The sequence below is a fragment of the Antedon bifida genome, chromosome 4, assembly GCF_963402885.1.
Source record: "Antedon bifida chromosome 4, ecAntBifi1.1, whole genome shotgun sequence".
In the NCBI taxonomy this organism is placed as follows: Eukaryota; Metazoa; Echinodermata; class Crinoidea; order Comatulida; family Antedonidae; genus Antedon; species Antedon bifida.
In genome coordinates, this window is record NC_136229.1 from 13,197,292 (window position 1) to 13,216,688 (window position 19,397).

Here is a 19,397-nt window from a genome sequence, read left to right on the forward strand (position 1 = left end):
TGTTATATAATATATAATATAATAAAATAATATTATAGAACAAGTTGTTAATATAAGACAGCACACAAACAATCTTTTTATAGTACTGTATACAAATATTGCACATACATTAAAATAAACTTTATAATATTATACCTTATGGATAGTGTTTCAAAAAACAAAAAAATACATTTTTTTTATTTATACAGTTTTTCAGGTAAGTAATACGTTTCATTATTTTTATACGTAATTATTGTTTATAGCATTGATAATATGTATTTTCTTATATTTTTTTCATTTATAAAGAGATAATGAAGTGAGGCATATTTCCATTTATTTAGTTGTTTTAATACATTAGCTTTGTATATGCTTAGCAAACCAATTGAAAACACATGATCTACATATGTATTTCCAGTGCCAAGTATTATATTTTTGAAATTTGCCTCGATATTGAATTTAGTTAGTGTATGCTCATTTATGTAACGCCACAAATTATTTGCTTCCGCACATTCAAAAAATAAATGTGCATCTTCAACACAGTCGCATTGTGGACATTTGTTTACAATTTTCCATATACATAACCTCTTTCTAGTTGGAATAATCCTATGTAGTAACTTAAAGTTAATTTGTTTGAGCTTGTTTTCATTTATTAATTTTATTTTACGCTCCCAGGTTAATTTCCAATCAATTGTAGTATTAAAGTACAACTGCCATTTTATTTGACATTTTGGTTCTATAACTTTTTTTCTAATAAAACAGTTATATATTTGCTTACTTGTTATTTTACATAATTTAGTAGTAGGCAGAACCTTGTCCTGTATTGTATTTTCATTTTTTGACTTAATAACATCTTTCCATTCTTGTGGAATGGCTTGTAGTAAGTTATGAAATTCTGCTATCCAATTTGATTTTGAAATTAGAATTTCAAGTAACATATTCGAATTAATGAATCTATTACCTAAAACAATATCTTTTATTTTTCTAATACCGGATCTTATCCAGTTTCTATACAGTAGTGATAGGCTGTTATAACTTATAAATTTATTTCCCCAAATGTTTTGTTCTAATATTTCATCATAGCCTGATGGCCATTTTAATACAATTTCATTATATTTAGTTAATGCATTTAATACATCTAGATAAAAACTAGGTATACCTTTACAACATTTTATATCATAGTGAGACATATTTTCAAGGACATCTAGAGGTCCGATATTATTTAAATACATAGTCGGTAAGTATTTCCACTTTGAAAAAAAAAAAACTACCTAAATATGATAGTGTACAAACAAGATTGTAAGTAGGCAACAGTACAGTACTTATCATTTCACGTTGATTTGCTTCTCATTCGTCTTCTCTTTTTATTTCTTGTTTTTGAAGTGCTCCTTGAGAACGCATCATCTTTATTCGACTTATGCATGTTGTAGTCTTTTCTTGATTCTGTTTCAATTTCATTCTTGGGTTCTATGGAATTAGCTGCTCGGGAATCCGCAGGCCTAATGAAAGTCTTAATGCTTGACTGTATTTTATCTTTTGTCGGGTCACTGCATTTGTTGGATATACTACCTTTTTCGACTACAGCCTCTTCTCTACGCACCCAATCTCTAATATCTTCTTTGTCACTAGCATTGGTTTCGTTATCACTTTCATCACTATCGCCAAGGCTCCATCCTAGATCTTTATTCTTGTCTTGGTCAACGAGGTCCTTCCACATTTTTTGTATGAACTTTTCACCAGATGTTGGTCGAAAGATCGCTGTTGTTTCGTCTTCACTTTCGTTGTTGCTCAAAAATGAAGATTTCTTGTCTGGAATTTCTGTCTCTTGACAATATTTAGCAACGTGGCCTTCCTTCCCGCATCTGTGACAAGTGTAGGGCATGGTATTAGGGCAGGAGCTTACTTTATGCCCAATTTCCTTACATTTGAAGCATCTGTTTTCACCAACGCCAAATTGGTCTTTGTGAAAGAGCCTTGCAGCAAAGCCATTGATTTTAGTGAAGCATGGCAGGCTTCCTTTAATTTCAACTATCACGGATCTGTCTCCATTTATGAATCTAGATAGATTTCGTCGTTGTGCACAGAAATTGGTACGTCTTTCACAAGAACACGCACGCCGTTGTACACTGGTAAATACGGATTTACGTCGTAAACCAGCACATTTCTGCCATTCATGTTAAGTCCAGTTGAGAGGATCTTTACTCTGTCGGAACGATTGTTGATATAAATTCTCCATAAGTTCTTAATTTTCTGTATTCCTACTAGATTATCTCCATGTATTACTTCACATAAAGCAAAATAAATTTTTTCTTCACTCAAATAGTCATCATTTCTTTCGCGTGCATCGCTATCTTTAAAGAATATTGGTTTCACGCTTGAGAAGATTTGGTCTTTTTGTTTAGTTGCTATTACGTCATTTTCTGTGTGGATATCGATTTCGATTACGTCACCATGTGTATTTTTCCTAGCTTGGTTGTGTAGGTGTTTGGCTTTGTTAGTCCCATTGTTATGGTCTTCATTCGCCATGTCAGTAGGGGTAACAATTTCAGCTGGCTTAGACATGTATGTCTTCGATTTCAGATGTTTTCCAGCAGAAAAACCTCGATATTTCACAAGTAGCTTAACTTTAACTCTTTCAGAAACTGTTGTACTTACTTGACCTTGTTGTTTATTTTCAGAATTCAGATTTATAAATCAATTTAATAGAGCTGAAGAAGATTATACCTTGGTTAAGTCATACCACAGTGCCAAATGTTAATTGCTAATGATTTGGCCACGTGAATGAAAAAAAAATGGATTTTTGTCTGTTTCGTCATAGCTTATCACATTTAATAGAACATATCTCGCTTATCCGTAAATTCCTTTCCCTCAAAGTTTAATATTGTCTAGGTCAATCAATTATCTTTCGAATAAGTTACAAAAATGATGACGTCATCATGTCAACAAATTTGAATAACATGGGCCACTTACTTTCATCTTTACAGTAAATTTTAATATGTTACAGCTCGTCAGAATAAAAAGTGATAGGTTTTCTGGAAGCTGTTCAATTTTAGATACGAATTCATGTAAACAGTAAACATTGAATAATGTCATCATATGGCAAGTTGAATTTAAAAATGGTGTAATATGCATTTTCTAGCGTACTGTATGTGCATGTGGCGTTGTGGTTGTGGAAAACTAACTTGTCAAAGTGACAAGTTCAAATCTAGTTAGATTAAAGGATTGTAATGTCTGTATAAAGCCTAGCCCCTAGTAGAAACTTTCATTACACCAGCTGACATTTTTCAAAATGTTCTCAGCTCAGTCCCAACCATGGTAGGGATGGTCCTGGAGACTTATACTGTATATGTTGTTCGTATTTCGAAGTATAATGTCTATTTTCCGGGGACATAGCAGCTGTATTTCACAAAATGTTCTTAGCTCCACCCGAACCATGATGGACTGGTCCTGTAGACTTCCATATTTCAATATAATATAAGTGCAATTTTGGGGAAGGGATTTCAATGTACTGTTTTGATGTTGCACATACTTTTGTGTCATGTTCCTGTGCTTGGAGGATGACTGAGAGGATGCATTACCCATATGGAGAATGCATCCTGACCTACTGATGTTGATGTTGGAAGTGAATGTTGGGATAGTGTCTGTACTCACATTGGTCATGTATGTGGCATCGTTGTTTTGTTGTTGCTTTTCTATCCATCATCTTCATGATCATTTTGAACTTTGTTGGTGGCATTTCAGAGCATCCCAATGCTTCCGGAAACATTGCTTCCGAAGACATGTCGTAAGATAATGTTCTTTCCGACATCACAGGTTTTTAAAATAAAATCATAACATTCACTTTTTGGCTCAGACATATACTGTTTCGTATGTTTTTCAGCGTTTCCACCCTCTTAAAACCATTCTAAGGCGTTCCATGCGATACAATGTCAAAATGTTGGCTACAACATACATTTCTGGGGCATTTTAGGTCATTATCTGTTTTTTTCACTACAAAAGTAATTGAAAGTGTCCCTTGAAAGCCCTAGTTGTACACTGTTCCTACCAGAGTTCCGGGAACATTGCATCGAGACAAAATATTTCCATAAAAATTAATGGTATAAAAAGCTACACAGATTGAAAAATATTACTTTCTTCTTTAAATATTTATGGTTTATATGAAAAGAATATTTTAACATTTATGTTTGATTATCACAAAGGTAATTTAATACCAGACTCTTTTGATGATTTGTTTCCATACGTTAGAATCACAACATACTATAATTCACCAAATCTCTGTCTGTCCAGGTTTATTCAGATACTAGGGGTTGCTGGGTGGAGCTCAGTAAGGGGAAGTTTGCGTTCATTAGGTTGTCAGGGTCAATGGTCATTCCATCCGATAAAGCTGAAACTTGGGGAAAACAATCCTGTGGATATGGTGAGTATGAATTTGATATCGAGGAGGGCACCACCCAAGGTCATGTGATGTCAAAGGTCAAGGTAAATTTTCAAAATTGCTCCGATCTCTGTTTGCAATTTGTTTCACTCAAAATGCTAGATTGCCTAGCCTAATATGATTATATAAAAAAAAATAAAATGCCTCTGCATTGAAATGAATAAACAAATGAAATTAATCAATTTGATTGACTATTTGACTGAGAATTTAATGTGTATGTCTATGAATTTATCTTTGAAAAGATGAAACATTTTTTTTCCATTTATTGTGTTAATAATTTCAATTTCTGAATATAAACTTACGTAGGTACTTCTTCTTGTGGTACATAGCCTGGCTTTACTTTACGAGGTTTACGCCACGATCCATCAGGTCTCTGACTTGCTGCAATGTATGTACCTAAAAAAATCCCATATGTTGGTGTCAAAGAAAATGTTCTACCCCATATAGTCTAATAAACGCCCTGGGGGTATTGCATTTTTTTTCACAAAAGAAGGGGGAAGGGGTTGAGAAGATTTAAATATGTGGAGTATTTATAGACCGGGCACCCAGATTGTTTATTCATGTGAAAGCCACAAAAGTTTTGATGGGCTGAATATGTAGATATATGGCCAAGATTCAATAATCAATATTGCTGTCGGGTCTTATCCTGTAAATTTACCCTGGGGACACCAAATGGTAGGGGTAAAAAATGGATTTAATCATGTGAAAAACCACACGAATAAAAGTTGTTGGACATGTTAAATGTCCCCATATATGTATACAATGTTAAAAAAAGGCAATGACAGCAACTTTATTTTGTAAGTTGCTCGAGACAGTAGCCCTAAGTTACCACTCAAAAATGATGTTAATCATGTCAAACAGGTAATTCTTTTAATTTTTGGTTACGACCACTACAGGATTTATTAACACAAAGAGCCTCACGGCATAAGACCTATTGTTATAACTTCCCATTGGGATATATTGAAATACCAACTTATTCTGTAAGTTTTTAGGTAAATGGCACCCTTAGATGGCCGGAAATGGTACTCTTTTACATAAATTCATGATAAAATGGCATCTCTCATTTAATAGAGAATAAGCAGGACTAGGCCTAGTGAGGTTGTTGGTGTACTGCGCTACCGTGCACTCGAATTGCTCCTCCAAAAACGTTTTAAAGATGTTTAACTGTTTTTTATGTGTTTTATTATGTATGCTGATTATTGACTTGTTTTTGATGTAATTTTTTACGATGTGTGCATCGCGACCACCAATGGTTCTCTAAAACGACCGCGATTTTCGCGCGAAATGTACCTTGACGATTCCTACAGTAGGCCTGAGAGCCTAGGCCAATACGATTCTCCTTGAAATTGATTTAGTATTACCGAACATGAGCTGTTAAGGCTGGTTTCCTGTCGACGTAAGAGGCAGTTTTTCTAACGTCAGTTACGTCGTTTTTACGTAAGAAACCAACATTTGACAGGAAACCGCTTACGACAATATTTTGGTGAAATCGACGTAAACGCAAGAAAAATAGACACAACGCAATGATCGACAGGAAACCGGGGTATCGAATCTCTGTCTGATACGTCGATTTATCGCGAATTTACAGGAACCGAACACCTTAATAAAACCAATTTCCAGATTTTAAAAAATCCCTTAGCCCAAATTATTGTAGCTGATATAATTTCTAACAGATAGATACCAAACATGACGTGAATCGGGTTAGCGGTTTGTTTACAAAAGCGCCGTAAAGAAAGTTGATTTTTGAGTGAACAAAATACAATTTCCTAATTATTTTCAATGGAAACGACTTATATAATTGCAAAATACACATACTTGTGATATTTTTTTATGAACAAGAGTTTGATATGTTAAAGATAAGTGTTTATAGTATCGTTTTTTATTGAAATTTTAAAATGAATAGGTTAGGCCGTTTTTCACATTCTGAACTTCAAGGCTAAATATCTCAAAAGTTCGGGTTGCGACTCTGCGCCGCTTTTGTGATGCCAGGCCTCATTTGGTGAAGTTATGCACCTCCTATTTTTGAATGACGTCAGAGTTGCGCAACATGACGCGGTTTTTTGAATTTTTATGATTGATCATAGATTAAAAACCAAGCGTAATTTAAGTCCTATCAAGGGCAAAACTTTTTTTTTTTATGTATTATGGAAGCTGATGAGTTGTAGATATCAATTCATGTAAAATTTTGGAACTTTTCCAGAAATTAAACATTTATCTGAAGATGTCGTAAATAAGGTTTTCATTAGCGAACGATAAGTCATTTTTTATTGAAACTTCATAAAGTTATAATTTATATAAGGGGTTAACTTTGTATGGAATAAAAATGGTTTATTGCGCAAAAAATTACGCGAACACTCGCAATTTGTATAATTGTAACTAAATTTAGGTTTGTACATGAACACTTTTATGATCAGAATATATTAGTGATACTGCAGAATTATGTAATTTGACTCTAAAGATCATGTAATAGTTATTAATAATAGTTTACTAATATCAGTAGAGGTAAGCTTAGATATTTTAGTGAGCCATGTCGTCTAGCGACTGCTCGCCGTTGAGATTTGCATGTATGATGAGGAGACAATTAGAAGATTTACGGTACCCTTATTTTTTTTTATATATTATGGAAGCTGATGAGTAGATATCAATTCATGTAAAATTTGTTCAAATCTAGTTCATCTTTATTAGTTATCCACACTCAGCGAATAACTCCTTGTAATCATTCTGTTTCTTTTTTTTCTTTCTTTCTCCTTCATTTTTGTTTCTCGCATATCTCAAAAACTTATTGTGTATGATGTGCACATGGATTGTTGTGCGGCTAACTATACTTGTCAAAGTAACGATATCGGATCTTCCATCCTTCTCCTCCAATTTTTGTGTCTCGTGTATATCTCTAAAATATATCTCTAAGTATATCTCATAACATTTCATAACTCTGTCAACATATTGAAATTTACATGAAGTTGTGCAACATTTATTTTTTTAAGACGTCAGAGTTGCACAATGTGACTTATGCACGAATTTATGAATTTCAATTTCATAGATAAAAAATCAAACATTATTTTTTATTGACACTTTGCGAAAATTTAAGTCATATCAAGGGCAAATTTTCTGTGGATTAAAAATGAAAAATTTAATGTTTCACAAAAAGTTAGGGCGCTCGCGCATTTAAAATTAAAAAATGCTAAAAACTAATTTCTAATCATGACATTTTGCAACATGTCAAAAATTCCCACGCATGCAAACTATTTTACGCGTGCGGTGCGCATGGAGTATGAAAAACATGTTTTTTTCCCTTTAATTATATTTTCCAGTTTTTCCTAGTATTTTTACAAAAAGTCAGACTTTTCCACTTTAAATAGTTGGATTAGTCAATTTGCATGCGTTTTAGTTGAAAAAGTTACAAAATAATGTCAAAAAAAATCATGCCTATTTTGAATCTATTATAACTCCTCGGGATCAACCGTGACCCCCACTTTTTTTTTCATAATATGAAAGTGGATAAATTGTTGATTTGAATTTAGATAAAAACTAAATTTTGCATTAATAGTTCATCACATTTAACCCATTGACTGCCAACTTCGCATTTATGCGAACAGGCTAGTTGTACTGGCTGTGCCAACTTCGCATTAATGCGAAACAATTAACGTCTCAATAAAATAGCCTACATAACGTCTTCATCGAGTCTAATTTTAATGACATGCATTATTAATGAAAGTCAATGAACCATTCTATATTGTGACGCAAAAATTTGTAGGGCTTACTATAATAAAAATTTGAGTATTTTGCGGTTTAAAATGTCGGTTTGAAATGAAAATGAAGCGCTATTCTACCGCGAGAAGTTGTCGCTACTGGGCTTGATCATGATGGCTCGGATATTGACGTCAATTACAATGAAGGCCTAGCTAGAAATATATTGATAAAGGCCAAGGCAGGCAATGTGGTATGGACGTGGACTGCAAATTATCTAGTAGGCCTAGGCCTAGTAGGTCAGCGCTAGGCTACTACTATATTATTAACTAGCTTGGTCTAGATCTAGCTAGCTGTACAAATATTGCTAAAAGCCTTATAATAAAAATACATTTGCATGTAGAAATGTCTGTTGAATATTTGTTTTATTATTTATTTTTCAAATTATCAATAGTTAAAGCCCCCTTCCCTACGTTTTTCAGATCTAATTTAAGATCACAAACTATATTTAATGTAAAAATAATACTATATGGTCCTATTGCGATAACTTTTTTCGTCTTTAAACGGTTAAAAATGTGAAAAATAAGTCGATTCTAATAATTATAGCGGCCCGCTATAAATCCCAAAATGCATTGCGCGCGGATTGATATTTTTGTTTTTCACCTGTAATTCGCCCACTTTTCGATCGATCGTGAGGCCAAAACAAATGGAAGACTCCTAACTTTTCAACGAAAATACCGGGTTTTCCCCAATTTGTATCAACGGAGTCTGGCAAAAATAGAAAGACAATTAATGCAGCAACTATACAACGTCAGGCTAGGTATATAGCTAGCGTACGATGTTCGTACGTTACCGATGTTTACCAGCTAGGCCTACAAAACTAAGCCTAGCTAGGCTAGGCCTAAGACCGTCGGGGAGAGGTCGATCGCCGCGAGCTACTTAGGTAGTGCATTGTTTCTTACTTTTTATCATAATTTACCATAAAACGTACATTTAAGACAAGGAATGACATGGTTTAATGTTTTTAAAGTGATATATATGTATTATTTTCCAAAAAACGTCCAAAATTGCAGGGAAGGGGTCTTTAATTAATAGTTATTTGCAAAATAATACTACCCTGTCAAAAAGTTTGTTTAATCTCGCGTTGGTAAAAAAATGAGCTGGAAAGCAGGAAATACCTCACTGATATGTACTGGCAGTACAGCTATGGGCTAATAAACATCTGGCAGTCAATGGGTTAAAAGAGCGTGCATCTCGATTCTACGTTTCAGAATTTCTTCAATATTTTAATGTGTTGTTGCTAAAACAATTATCTTCAGAAACTGTTATCTTCACGTTTCATATTGATGACGTTATCACGTTAATATACACTCTTTTTGGCCGATTTCTGTTTTACAACCTTTCTTTAGCAATTTCATCATATTTTATTCACTTTCAATTCATAGTCCAGTATGAAATGTAGCGATATGATAAGTTGCATTTTTTTTTGCTATATTTGGTAAAAATTGGATATGTTGTAGAATAGACATCACTGAATCCAAAAAGTATTTGCTCCATTTTTTTTTTATCAACTCTAAATTGTGTTATACGAGCCTTCAAAAGTGCAATTTGAAATTTAATTAAATGTAATAAAGGAAAGTGGGTGAAATCATTCTTATTTTTTGTGAAAAATTAGATTTTGGCCAAGTTGACGTGAGGCTGAGTTGACTTGGGGCCGAGACGGTTTAGGATCGAAATAAACCAATAAGAGACCAACATTTGACCTTCTGTCCCGATAGATCACAAAATGAAACAGTACCAGTCCATGCTCTGCCCCATAGTCTAAATGGTGTGTAATTATTACTGTTGGATATGTACTGTATTATAGTTAGTATATTACATACCTGTCTCGTCTGAAACCACATTCATTCCCATATCAGGCACTGCCATTTTGGATTAAAATTCCTAGAAAAAAAATGATTCAAAACAAATTATTTATTATTGTTATTATTTATTCTTTATACTGGGTAGCCTCTTCTCCCAGAGGGCCCAGTTATGAAGAGTGCTGCGTGTGTACTACTAGTACACCGGGGTAACCCCCTACTGGTCACGAAAGATGTAGTAGGTTCTTTAAAGTGAACATAAGTTAATTGTGTACACAGGACCTACGGTTTAAGTCCTTATCCGAGAAGATTCGTTCTGTACCACCTTAACCATGGGGCAGTGAGCTTTGAACCCTTGCCGGTGTTATGGCTAAACCACTCAGCCACTCACTTGCTACTATCCACTACTACTTAGCACTGTTACTGACTTTTTTGTTTATAGTCCGGTGGCAGGAGGGGGACAAATTGCCATCCAACTTTTCTAGACCAGAATTTTCCGTAGATTACGAATATGGAAGGAAGGTAATCGATCAGGTAGGAAGCATTTTCGATATATATGGGGTCAAAGTTCAAAATTGACCAATTACAACAATGTATGTATTATAACAAATTTATTGAAGCACAATTTGGTTTTTTATTACATTTTTATGATTATAGGCGTCTATTCAATCACCTTATGAAAAAAAATCCTTTGTGATTAAGGGTCAAATGTCAATATTGTCCAATCATACAGTAGAATTAACCGACCTATAAATTCTCATCCTGTTTATCATACGCAATGTAAAAGAGCAAATACATCATTTCATCAGTTGACATAAGGTAAATTTCATCAGTTGACATAAGGTCAAAGGTCAACATTTTAATGCGTATTAGTTAGTTACCAAATAAATGCAAAGTTGTCAAAACTATGATATCGATGATTTTACAAGTAATCAAATTATTTGATCAGTAAAGTTATGTTATCTCATATAATTTTGATTAATATAATTATAATACTGTATTAATCAAATCAGACTTCGATCCTTTACCTGTTGTGTTTATATATACAGGTATATATAAATCCAAAGGCAAATTACTGAAAAAAATGACAATGCTGTGGGTATCAGTGGCTGGATCTCAATGGAGATACAAAAAAAAAGCGAAAAGCTAAATCAAAACGATAAAGTAAACAGCCAGAAAAGTTAGCAGAGCTTTCGGGCAACACTAGCCCTTCATCAGTACAGGTATATATATATATATGTATTATAACGGGTGTCTAGAAAACTCAGATCTCAGATATATCTAAGTTTTCTAGATATAGAAAACTCAGATCTGACTTTTCTAGATCTAGAAAACTTAGATATCTATATCTGAGTTTTCTAGTTCCAGAATGGAACTAGAAAACTCAGATCATCAAGTGATTGGTTGGTAGGTCATTTGGATTAAGTATTATTAAAATTGATTACTGTGTACGTTTTCTTACTAATGTAAGTCAAAAATTTAATTATGACAATGTAGACTTAAAAATTAGGTATGTACGAGTTGGTACGAGTTTGTACGATTTATTTTGGGTATGAGTTGACCACTTCTAGCCTAGTAGGGCCAGGCCTACTCTTCGCGATACATCAGGATAGCGCCCACACGTTGAGCCTTGAATTGAGTTTGCTTAGCTAGGCTAGGCCTAAATGCTAAGCCTACATTTTAAAAGGTGTATACTGTATTTCTTTATGATTTAATTTGTAGGCCGCTACTACAAGATACAATAATTATTATTATTAGTAAGAAAATGTATAATACTGTAGTATTTCAAACAAGATACAGTACCCTCTGATTAATAATGGAACGATCCATTTGATATCTGAGTTTTCTAGTTCCATTCTGGAACTAGAAGGGTAGATCTTGATATAGTTTTCTAGATCTAGAAAAGTCAGTCTAGATCTAGAAAACTCAGATATATCTGAGATCTGAGTTTTCTAGATCTGAGTTTTCTAGACACCCATATTATAACCAATTTATTGAAGTTCAATTTAGTCTTTTAATACATTTGTACGGTTATAGGTATCCATTCAGTCACCTTATAATACAAATACTTTGAAATTAAAGGTCAAATGTCAATATTGACCAATCACAAAATTTGCCATAACATTTTAGACAAAATGTTATGTTTTATCAATTAATCATACACAATCAAAAGAGCACATTCATCATTAGACCAGTTGACATAGGTCAAAGGTCAACATTTTTACAAGTTTACTAAATAATTCAAAGATATTCAAACTATGAGATCGATGTCATGTAATCACGTTATTTGTGAAGTTATGGTATTTGGATATTTTTTCTAGTGCGCATTATTTTAAATGTATTATAATACTGTAAAATTAATAATAACATTAATATTATGACTGTTAAAATGTTATGATGTTAAAATGTTACGCTGACCTTCAATGATTTGCCACTACACAGTTGCATTTATTAGGGCTACAATATTCGTAAACTACTATTCATCAGAATCAGAGAATACCAGTTCATCCACAGGATAGGGCATAGGCAGATCCAGGTGGCCCAGCCCACCCCCATCCTCTCACCTTCTATATATAAATTTACGTAAGAACAAAATTCGGTAAATCATGCGTTACTTCTAGAATGTTTACTCGATGGTATATAAAGTTGGTTCGTACTTTTGGTACTGATTTTAACCACCTGATTTAACCCTGTTTACTAATTAAATTGAGTTAGATAATTAGTTATTGACGATTAAAACGAATTTAGATTCCCCAAATAGGGGTGTTTTCCGATCGTGGTATACACTGTCTAATGGATATCTATCTTGAAAAATACCCGCACACAATAATACAAGGATGCCTCGCATTTTCCTATCTCCTCCTACGATAATTGTTTTTAATAGCTGAAAACCGGTTGAACAGCTCGAGTACAGCATCATAATGTTGAAGACAGGCCGATTTTCGTTAAAAAATACTATTTTGATAGATTTAATATACGTTTATACAAAAGGATTGCTTGGCGATGAATTGAACATTCCAATCTCTCCCCACATTTGGTATAACACAAGTAGGTAAATTTATGTGCCCTTCGGGGATAAATTAAAAACCTTTGACATTAAATACATAAACCATTTTTGTCCCATTTGAAGCACAATTTTTTTACTGTGAGTGTAGTGGTACTGTTTAAACACATAATTAAACTTCAATATTGCTTCTTAATAGTATTAATTAATAATTACAAAAATTATAAAAGTCGTTACTATTTCAATCGACTATGACAGTGACAGTTTCAATAAAGTATTAAATCGAAAATGTTTAGTAGTTTATTATTTATAAAACATAAAAAACATGTCGTTATGGATAAAGAATATTATTTTAAAATGGTGCCTCTTTGCACCCACCCTCTTACCATTCCTCAACCCTAATGTTACATACAAAACACAAATTGGGTTTGTTTACTCAAGTAATTCCCAAGGTACTAATTTCAGTTGGCTACATAAATCACTGTGTCTGTTTATTTACGTACATTTTAAATCGCCAGTTTTTTACATTGAAATTACTGTGTATTCGAGATCTGTGCGCACGACCTATTTATTACGTATATTTTAAATCGCCAGTTTTTTACATTGAAATTACTGTGTATTCGAGAACCATCTGTGGGCACGACCTAGATGGTACGCGAGCGAAGCGAGCGTACCATCTAGTTAATTTCAATTCACAATTTCTAGGACTCTGGCCATTGACTGATCCTCATCTTTTTCTATTTAATGATGTTGTATTCGTCACGAAGTGTTTGTATTTTCATTGTCAAGTTATGCAAATACTGTATGTTTCAAATATTTCAATGATTACCTTTCATAAGAGACCATCAGGATTTCTTTCCCTTTTGAAAATATTAAGAGAATATTGCCTGTTTCCATAGTTGACGACACATTTACTCAGATCTATAATCTTGGTCAATAATGCTTTAGATTTTAGCGTAACTTTCTGTTAGCGCAAGATTTAAATTACACTTTTGCTAAGTTTCAATTTAAATTGTTATATTGTTTTCGATCTATGTTAAATACGCGAAATTCATAAAATCGCGCGCAAGTCATGTTGCACAACTCTGAAGTCATTCAAAAATAGGAGGTGCACATACTTCACGTAAATGCCCATATGTTGACAAAGTTATAAAATGTTATGTTTACACGTTTTAGAAATACGCAAGACACAAAATTGACAGAAAGAATAATACAGAACTAGATTTGAACTCGTCACTTTGACGAGTTAGTTATCTGCACTACAAACGCCACATGCACGTCATATGTTGGAATTTTGCACACAGAAAAAGATTATACCATTATGAACTGAACTGAAGAATATATGTTGTTAGTGCTGAATTCTGTCTATTTTGTGTCATATACTATATACACAGTATAATCTGTAGACATATTACATACAGTGTAGAATAGGTGAAATTACGGGACCTGCCATTTATTCCTAATTTTAACATGGCGACGGTATCAAAATGAAACACTAAGATATCTCAGCAACAAAATACTAACGTGTAGAAGAAATTTGAATACGTAAAATATAGATGCACGCTCTTTTAAATGTGATGGACTATGACGCAAAATATGAAAATACTGATCTTTTGCCATCTGATTGGCAAAATGTTCACATGAATTCGTATATAAAATCTAATAGCTTCCATAAAACGTTTTAATCATGATTATCACTTTTTATTCTGACGAGCTATAACAGATTGAAATTTACTGTAAAGATGAAAATAAGTGACACACCTTATTTACATTTTTAGAGATAATGACGTCATAAAAATTAAAGATGTATTGTCCCTTTGACTAATTCCAAAAAAATAAACAAAAAAAGATTTCGAAAAAAAGTGGGTAATTTTGAAGTATCATATAAATAGTTATTAACTTTCACCAAAAATTAGGCGGAAACAAAATCATTTAACTGAAATACAGACGTTATTTTGTTCAAAAAATAACTTTGACTTCCAGTCAAAGTTTTCGATCAAAACATACTCATAATGCAACGCACTTGTTTGGCTACTCTGTATGCATAATCATAAAACTTCCTCTCGATCTGTGTTAAAACACCTTCTCAACCGTGACGAGTTGTAAACAATCCTAATTATGCATCATGCATAATGCATACTCATGGTTTGAAATCTTTGTTTACTTCGCTCGCGACGATTACTTGTTGTTTTTGGCTCGAATTTTCGACTTAAGTGAATAACTTTAATATTAATTTGATATGGCCAATTTAAATTTAGAATATTTTGACCTTCATTTTTTGTGTTTCAAGGGACAATACATCTTTAAAGTATTAGTTGATTGACTTAGACAATATTACAATCTCGGGGAAAATGGAATACGGATAAGCGAGATGCGATGTGATGAGCAATAACGAAAGAGACAAATATCCTATATTTTATTTTCCAGTGGCCATACGATGACGTCACAATGTCCGTTTAGCCTTATTGATGCATGATCCGATATCTACAACTCATCAACTTCTAAAGTTCTAGATTTTGTAAAAAAAATAAACGGTTCACGGTTTACTTTAGAAACTATGACTGTTTAAAAAAAGACATATTTTTTACAATTTTTTAGCTCTTTCATCAAAAACGCGCGCGAATTGTCTAATTCAACATGTGCGTATGGCGTTATTTAAAGTGGAAGAGGTCTAAATTATTTTCAAAATTACTAGGAAAGGCTTGAAAAATATAATTCAAGAGAAAAAAACATACATAAAAAAAAAATGTTGATCCAATACAATCACAAGGAGTTATCCGCATATTACGGATAATTAATTAGTTATCCGCATTCTGCGGATAACTCTTTGTAATCGTCCTGTTTCTTTTTTTATGTCTTTTTTGTATACGGCCATACTGCGTTGAAACACCGGTTCTCGTCAGATCACCGAAGTTAAGCAACGTTTGGCCCGGTTGCGTTCTGGATGGGAAACCATCTAGAAATGGCGGCGGGTGCTGTATATACTGGAGAGTGATGGTGTAATGGTATCGGACTAGCATGTGATAGGCATGGGTTCGAGGTTATCTGTACCATACTAATTGCATCCTTAGGCAAGATGGTTTACTCTCATTACCTCATCCTTCGGATGGGATGTAAAGCCGTTGGTCCCGTGTACTTAACAGTGCACGTTAAAGAACTTGGTACACTATTCGAAAAGAGTAGGGGATCGTCTCCCGGTGTGCTGATCTGGTAGGCGATGCACTGGTGGCTGCCGTGGGTCTGTGGAGGGCCTAATCTATAAATACCTTTACCCTTTACCTTTATTAGTTATCCGCTCGGATAATTCCTTGTTATTGTACGGGATCATCATTTTTTTTCTGTATTATTAGTTATCCCATTATGCAGATAACTCCTTGTATTGGATCAACATTTTGTTTTTTTCTGTATTATTCTTCTTTCTTTCTTCCTTTTTCGTGAGTCGAGTTTCTCTAAAATGTGTAAAGATAACATTTGATAACTTTGACAACATGTGGACATTAACCTGAAGTTGTGCACCTTCTATTTTTGAAAGACGTCAGAGTTGCGCAACGTGACTTTATGAATTTCAATGATTGATCATAGATTAAAAACCAAAAGTCATTTTGTATTGAAACTTGGTAAAAATTTAAGTCATATCAAGGGCAAACTTTCTATGGATTAAAAATGGCATGTTTCACAAGAAGTTACGAGCGCAATTCTGTCGCATTTAAAATTGCAAAATTTTAAAAATGCAACAGAATTCAGCACTAACCATATTCTTCAATTCTAACGTAGGACGTGCATGTGCAGTTTGTCGTGCTGATAACTAACTCGTCAAAGTGACGAGTTCAAATCTAGTACTAGTTCTAGTACTAAACAATATCAGAATATTGAGAAAATTGAGGTATGCATAAGCGGAGATGCGCTCTATAAAATATGATGAGCTATGACGAAAGAGACAAAAAACCTATATTTTGTATTTGGGTGGCCATACGATGATGTCACAATGTCCGGTTAACCATATTGATGCATGATCCGATATCTACAGCTCATCAACTTCTAGAATATGTAATAAAAATAAATTTTCCTGTGTACTTTTGAAAAAAGACATAATTTTGACAAATTTTGGAACTTTTTCATCAAAAACGTGCATGAATTGTCTAATTTGACGTGCTCGTATGACGTGATTTTAAGTCGAAATGGTTTCAAACATTGGTAAAATTACTAGAAAAGGATGGAAAAACATAATTTACGTAAAAAAATATGTTTTAACGCTACGTGTGCACCGCGCACATAAAAATTTGCACTCACGTAGGAATTTTTGAGATGCGCAAAATGTAATGATTTGTGTAGAAAGTTGATTAGAAATTAATTTTGCGCATTTTAAAATGTTAAATGCACGTGCACGCGTAACTTTGTGTAAAACATGCCATTTTTAATCCACAGAAAGTTTTCCCTTGATATCACAAAGTTTCGTAAACAAATAATGTTTGGTTTTTAATCTATGATCAATCATTGAAATTCATAAAATCGCGCGCAAGTCATGTTGACGTCTTTAAAAAATAAATGCTGCACAACTTCACATAAATGTCCATAATGTTGACAAAGTTATGAAATGTTTTGTTAACACATTTTAGAGATACAGGAGCCACAAAAAAGTGAAAGAAAGAAATAAGAAAAACATAGAAAAAGAAACAAGACGATTACAAGGAGTCAAGCGGATAACTAATAAGAAATCAGAACAATAACAGTTATCCACTTCTAAGCGGATAACTAAAAAGATGATGATCTTTGACAATCACAAGGGTTATCCTGCAACTTTGTTGGGGATAACCAAAAAGAAAAGAAAAAGAGATCTTGTACAATCACAAGGGTTATCTGGCAACTTTATTGCAGATAACCAAAAAGATGATGATCTTTGACAATCACAAGGGTTATCCTGCAATTTCGTTGCGGATAACCAAAAAAAGGGAAAAAAAAAGATTGTGACAATAACAAGGGGTTATCCGCAAAGTGTGGATAACCAAAAAGATTGTGACAATAACAAGGGGTTATCCGCCAAGTGCAGATACCAATTAGATTAGTATAATTATAAACAATCATATTTTTACAATAACGGTAATTTTGAAAAGCACATCCTCACCTGTAATAAAGTAATGAAATATATAATTAGCATAAAACTCATCATCTAAAAATATCCAAACGGTAAAATAAATAATTTACAATAGGCGTACCTAGGCCTTATATAAAAACGATCACGAAATAAGATCACGAAAATGTATTTAGCTTAGTGCGCCAAATACAGAATAGCCTAGCACGATACAATAAAAACCCTAATCAATTTAAAAAACACAACCGATATGATAAATAAAAATACAATACATGAGTGGCGCACGCCATAAAAATTCCAAAAGTTGGTTTAATTGCTACCAAAATAAAACGTGCCCGATCGTTTTATTTGTTGGGCCTGATCGTGTCTGGTCTCGATCGTCTTAAAACCTTGTTGGGCCCGATCGTCTTAAAACCTTGTTGGGCCCGATCGTCTTAAAAAACCTTGTTGGGCCCGATCGTCTTACAATGGGCCCGATCGACCGTGGCCCCGATCGTCTGTTTCCCCTACTTGGCCTAGCCTATATTAAGTAGCATATTATAAGTATAAATCTGTCACTCCAAAGTTTGTATTTGGTGTTGTGCGGTCCTACTAACTAAACACCACCAGATACCTACAAGAGCAACAAATCCTATCACCAGAGAGCAGCCACCTGCTTGGAATATTACAAATCTCAAATCTGTCAGAACTACTGATGATAAAATTGAAGTTAAAAAAGTGAATTTCTCGCCGCGCCGTCGCAATTCAAGAATCGAATGCGTTTAATCACCATAATAGTAACGAAACGAACGCGTTCATCTGTGTGTGTATTGTGTTCAGTTGTCAACTGTGAGGCGCTACCGATGCATTTATTTGGTCAAATAAATCACTATAAAATTTCAAAAAAAATAACGCTTTCGTTTATCAGTAAACTGCTCTCACAGCATTTATATGGTCAAATAAATAAATTCTTTTCTGTACACTTTATCATTTAATAATAAATAATACTTTAAAACTATGTTCACACAATTTGTCTTTTTTTTTAATGAAACCAGAATTGGCTAGTACGGTCATTTCAGTAATCCGACATGCCCTTCTGTCAGTGATATTATTCTGTTTAATAATGATTTCGTCGTTTTGATCATCTAAAATTGTTCCCAAAGTATTTATTCAGACACAATCCAAATATGTTATCATTTTCGATTTTCAGGTAATTATTCTTCCGAAAGTCGATTACCATTTTAAAATTCGTTAGGTTTCCGTATGTAAAAAAGAGTAGGATTATATAATAGGGATGTGGCAAGAGAAAATAAAAACAGAATTTTTAATATAATATTACTGTGTATTTTATATATAGCAAGCCAT

The 19,397-nt window shown here is 33.5% G+C and overlaps 1 protein-coding gene across 1 annotated transcript in view; it reads right to left on the reverse strand.

Annotated features, from left to right (window-relative positions):
- LOC144840179 (partner of Y14 and mago-like) overlaps positions 1-18,786 on the reverse strand; it is a 31,222-nt gene extending 12,436 nt beyond the window's left edge. The window contains exons 1-3 of the mRNA XM_078695911.1: positions 18,671-18,786; positions 9,982-10,042; positions 4,714-4,807 (exon numbers count right to left, since the gene is read on the reverse strand). Of these exons, the coding sequence (XP_078552037.1) occupies positions 4,714-4,807; positions 9,982-10,027 (140 nt within the window). The 5' untranslated portion in view covers positions 10,028-10,042; positions 18,671-18,786. The remainder of the gene's footprint in view (positions 1-4,713; positions 4,808-9,981; positions 10,043-18,670) is intronic.
- Between the last annotated feature and the right edge of the window lie 611 nt (positions 18,787-19,397).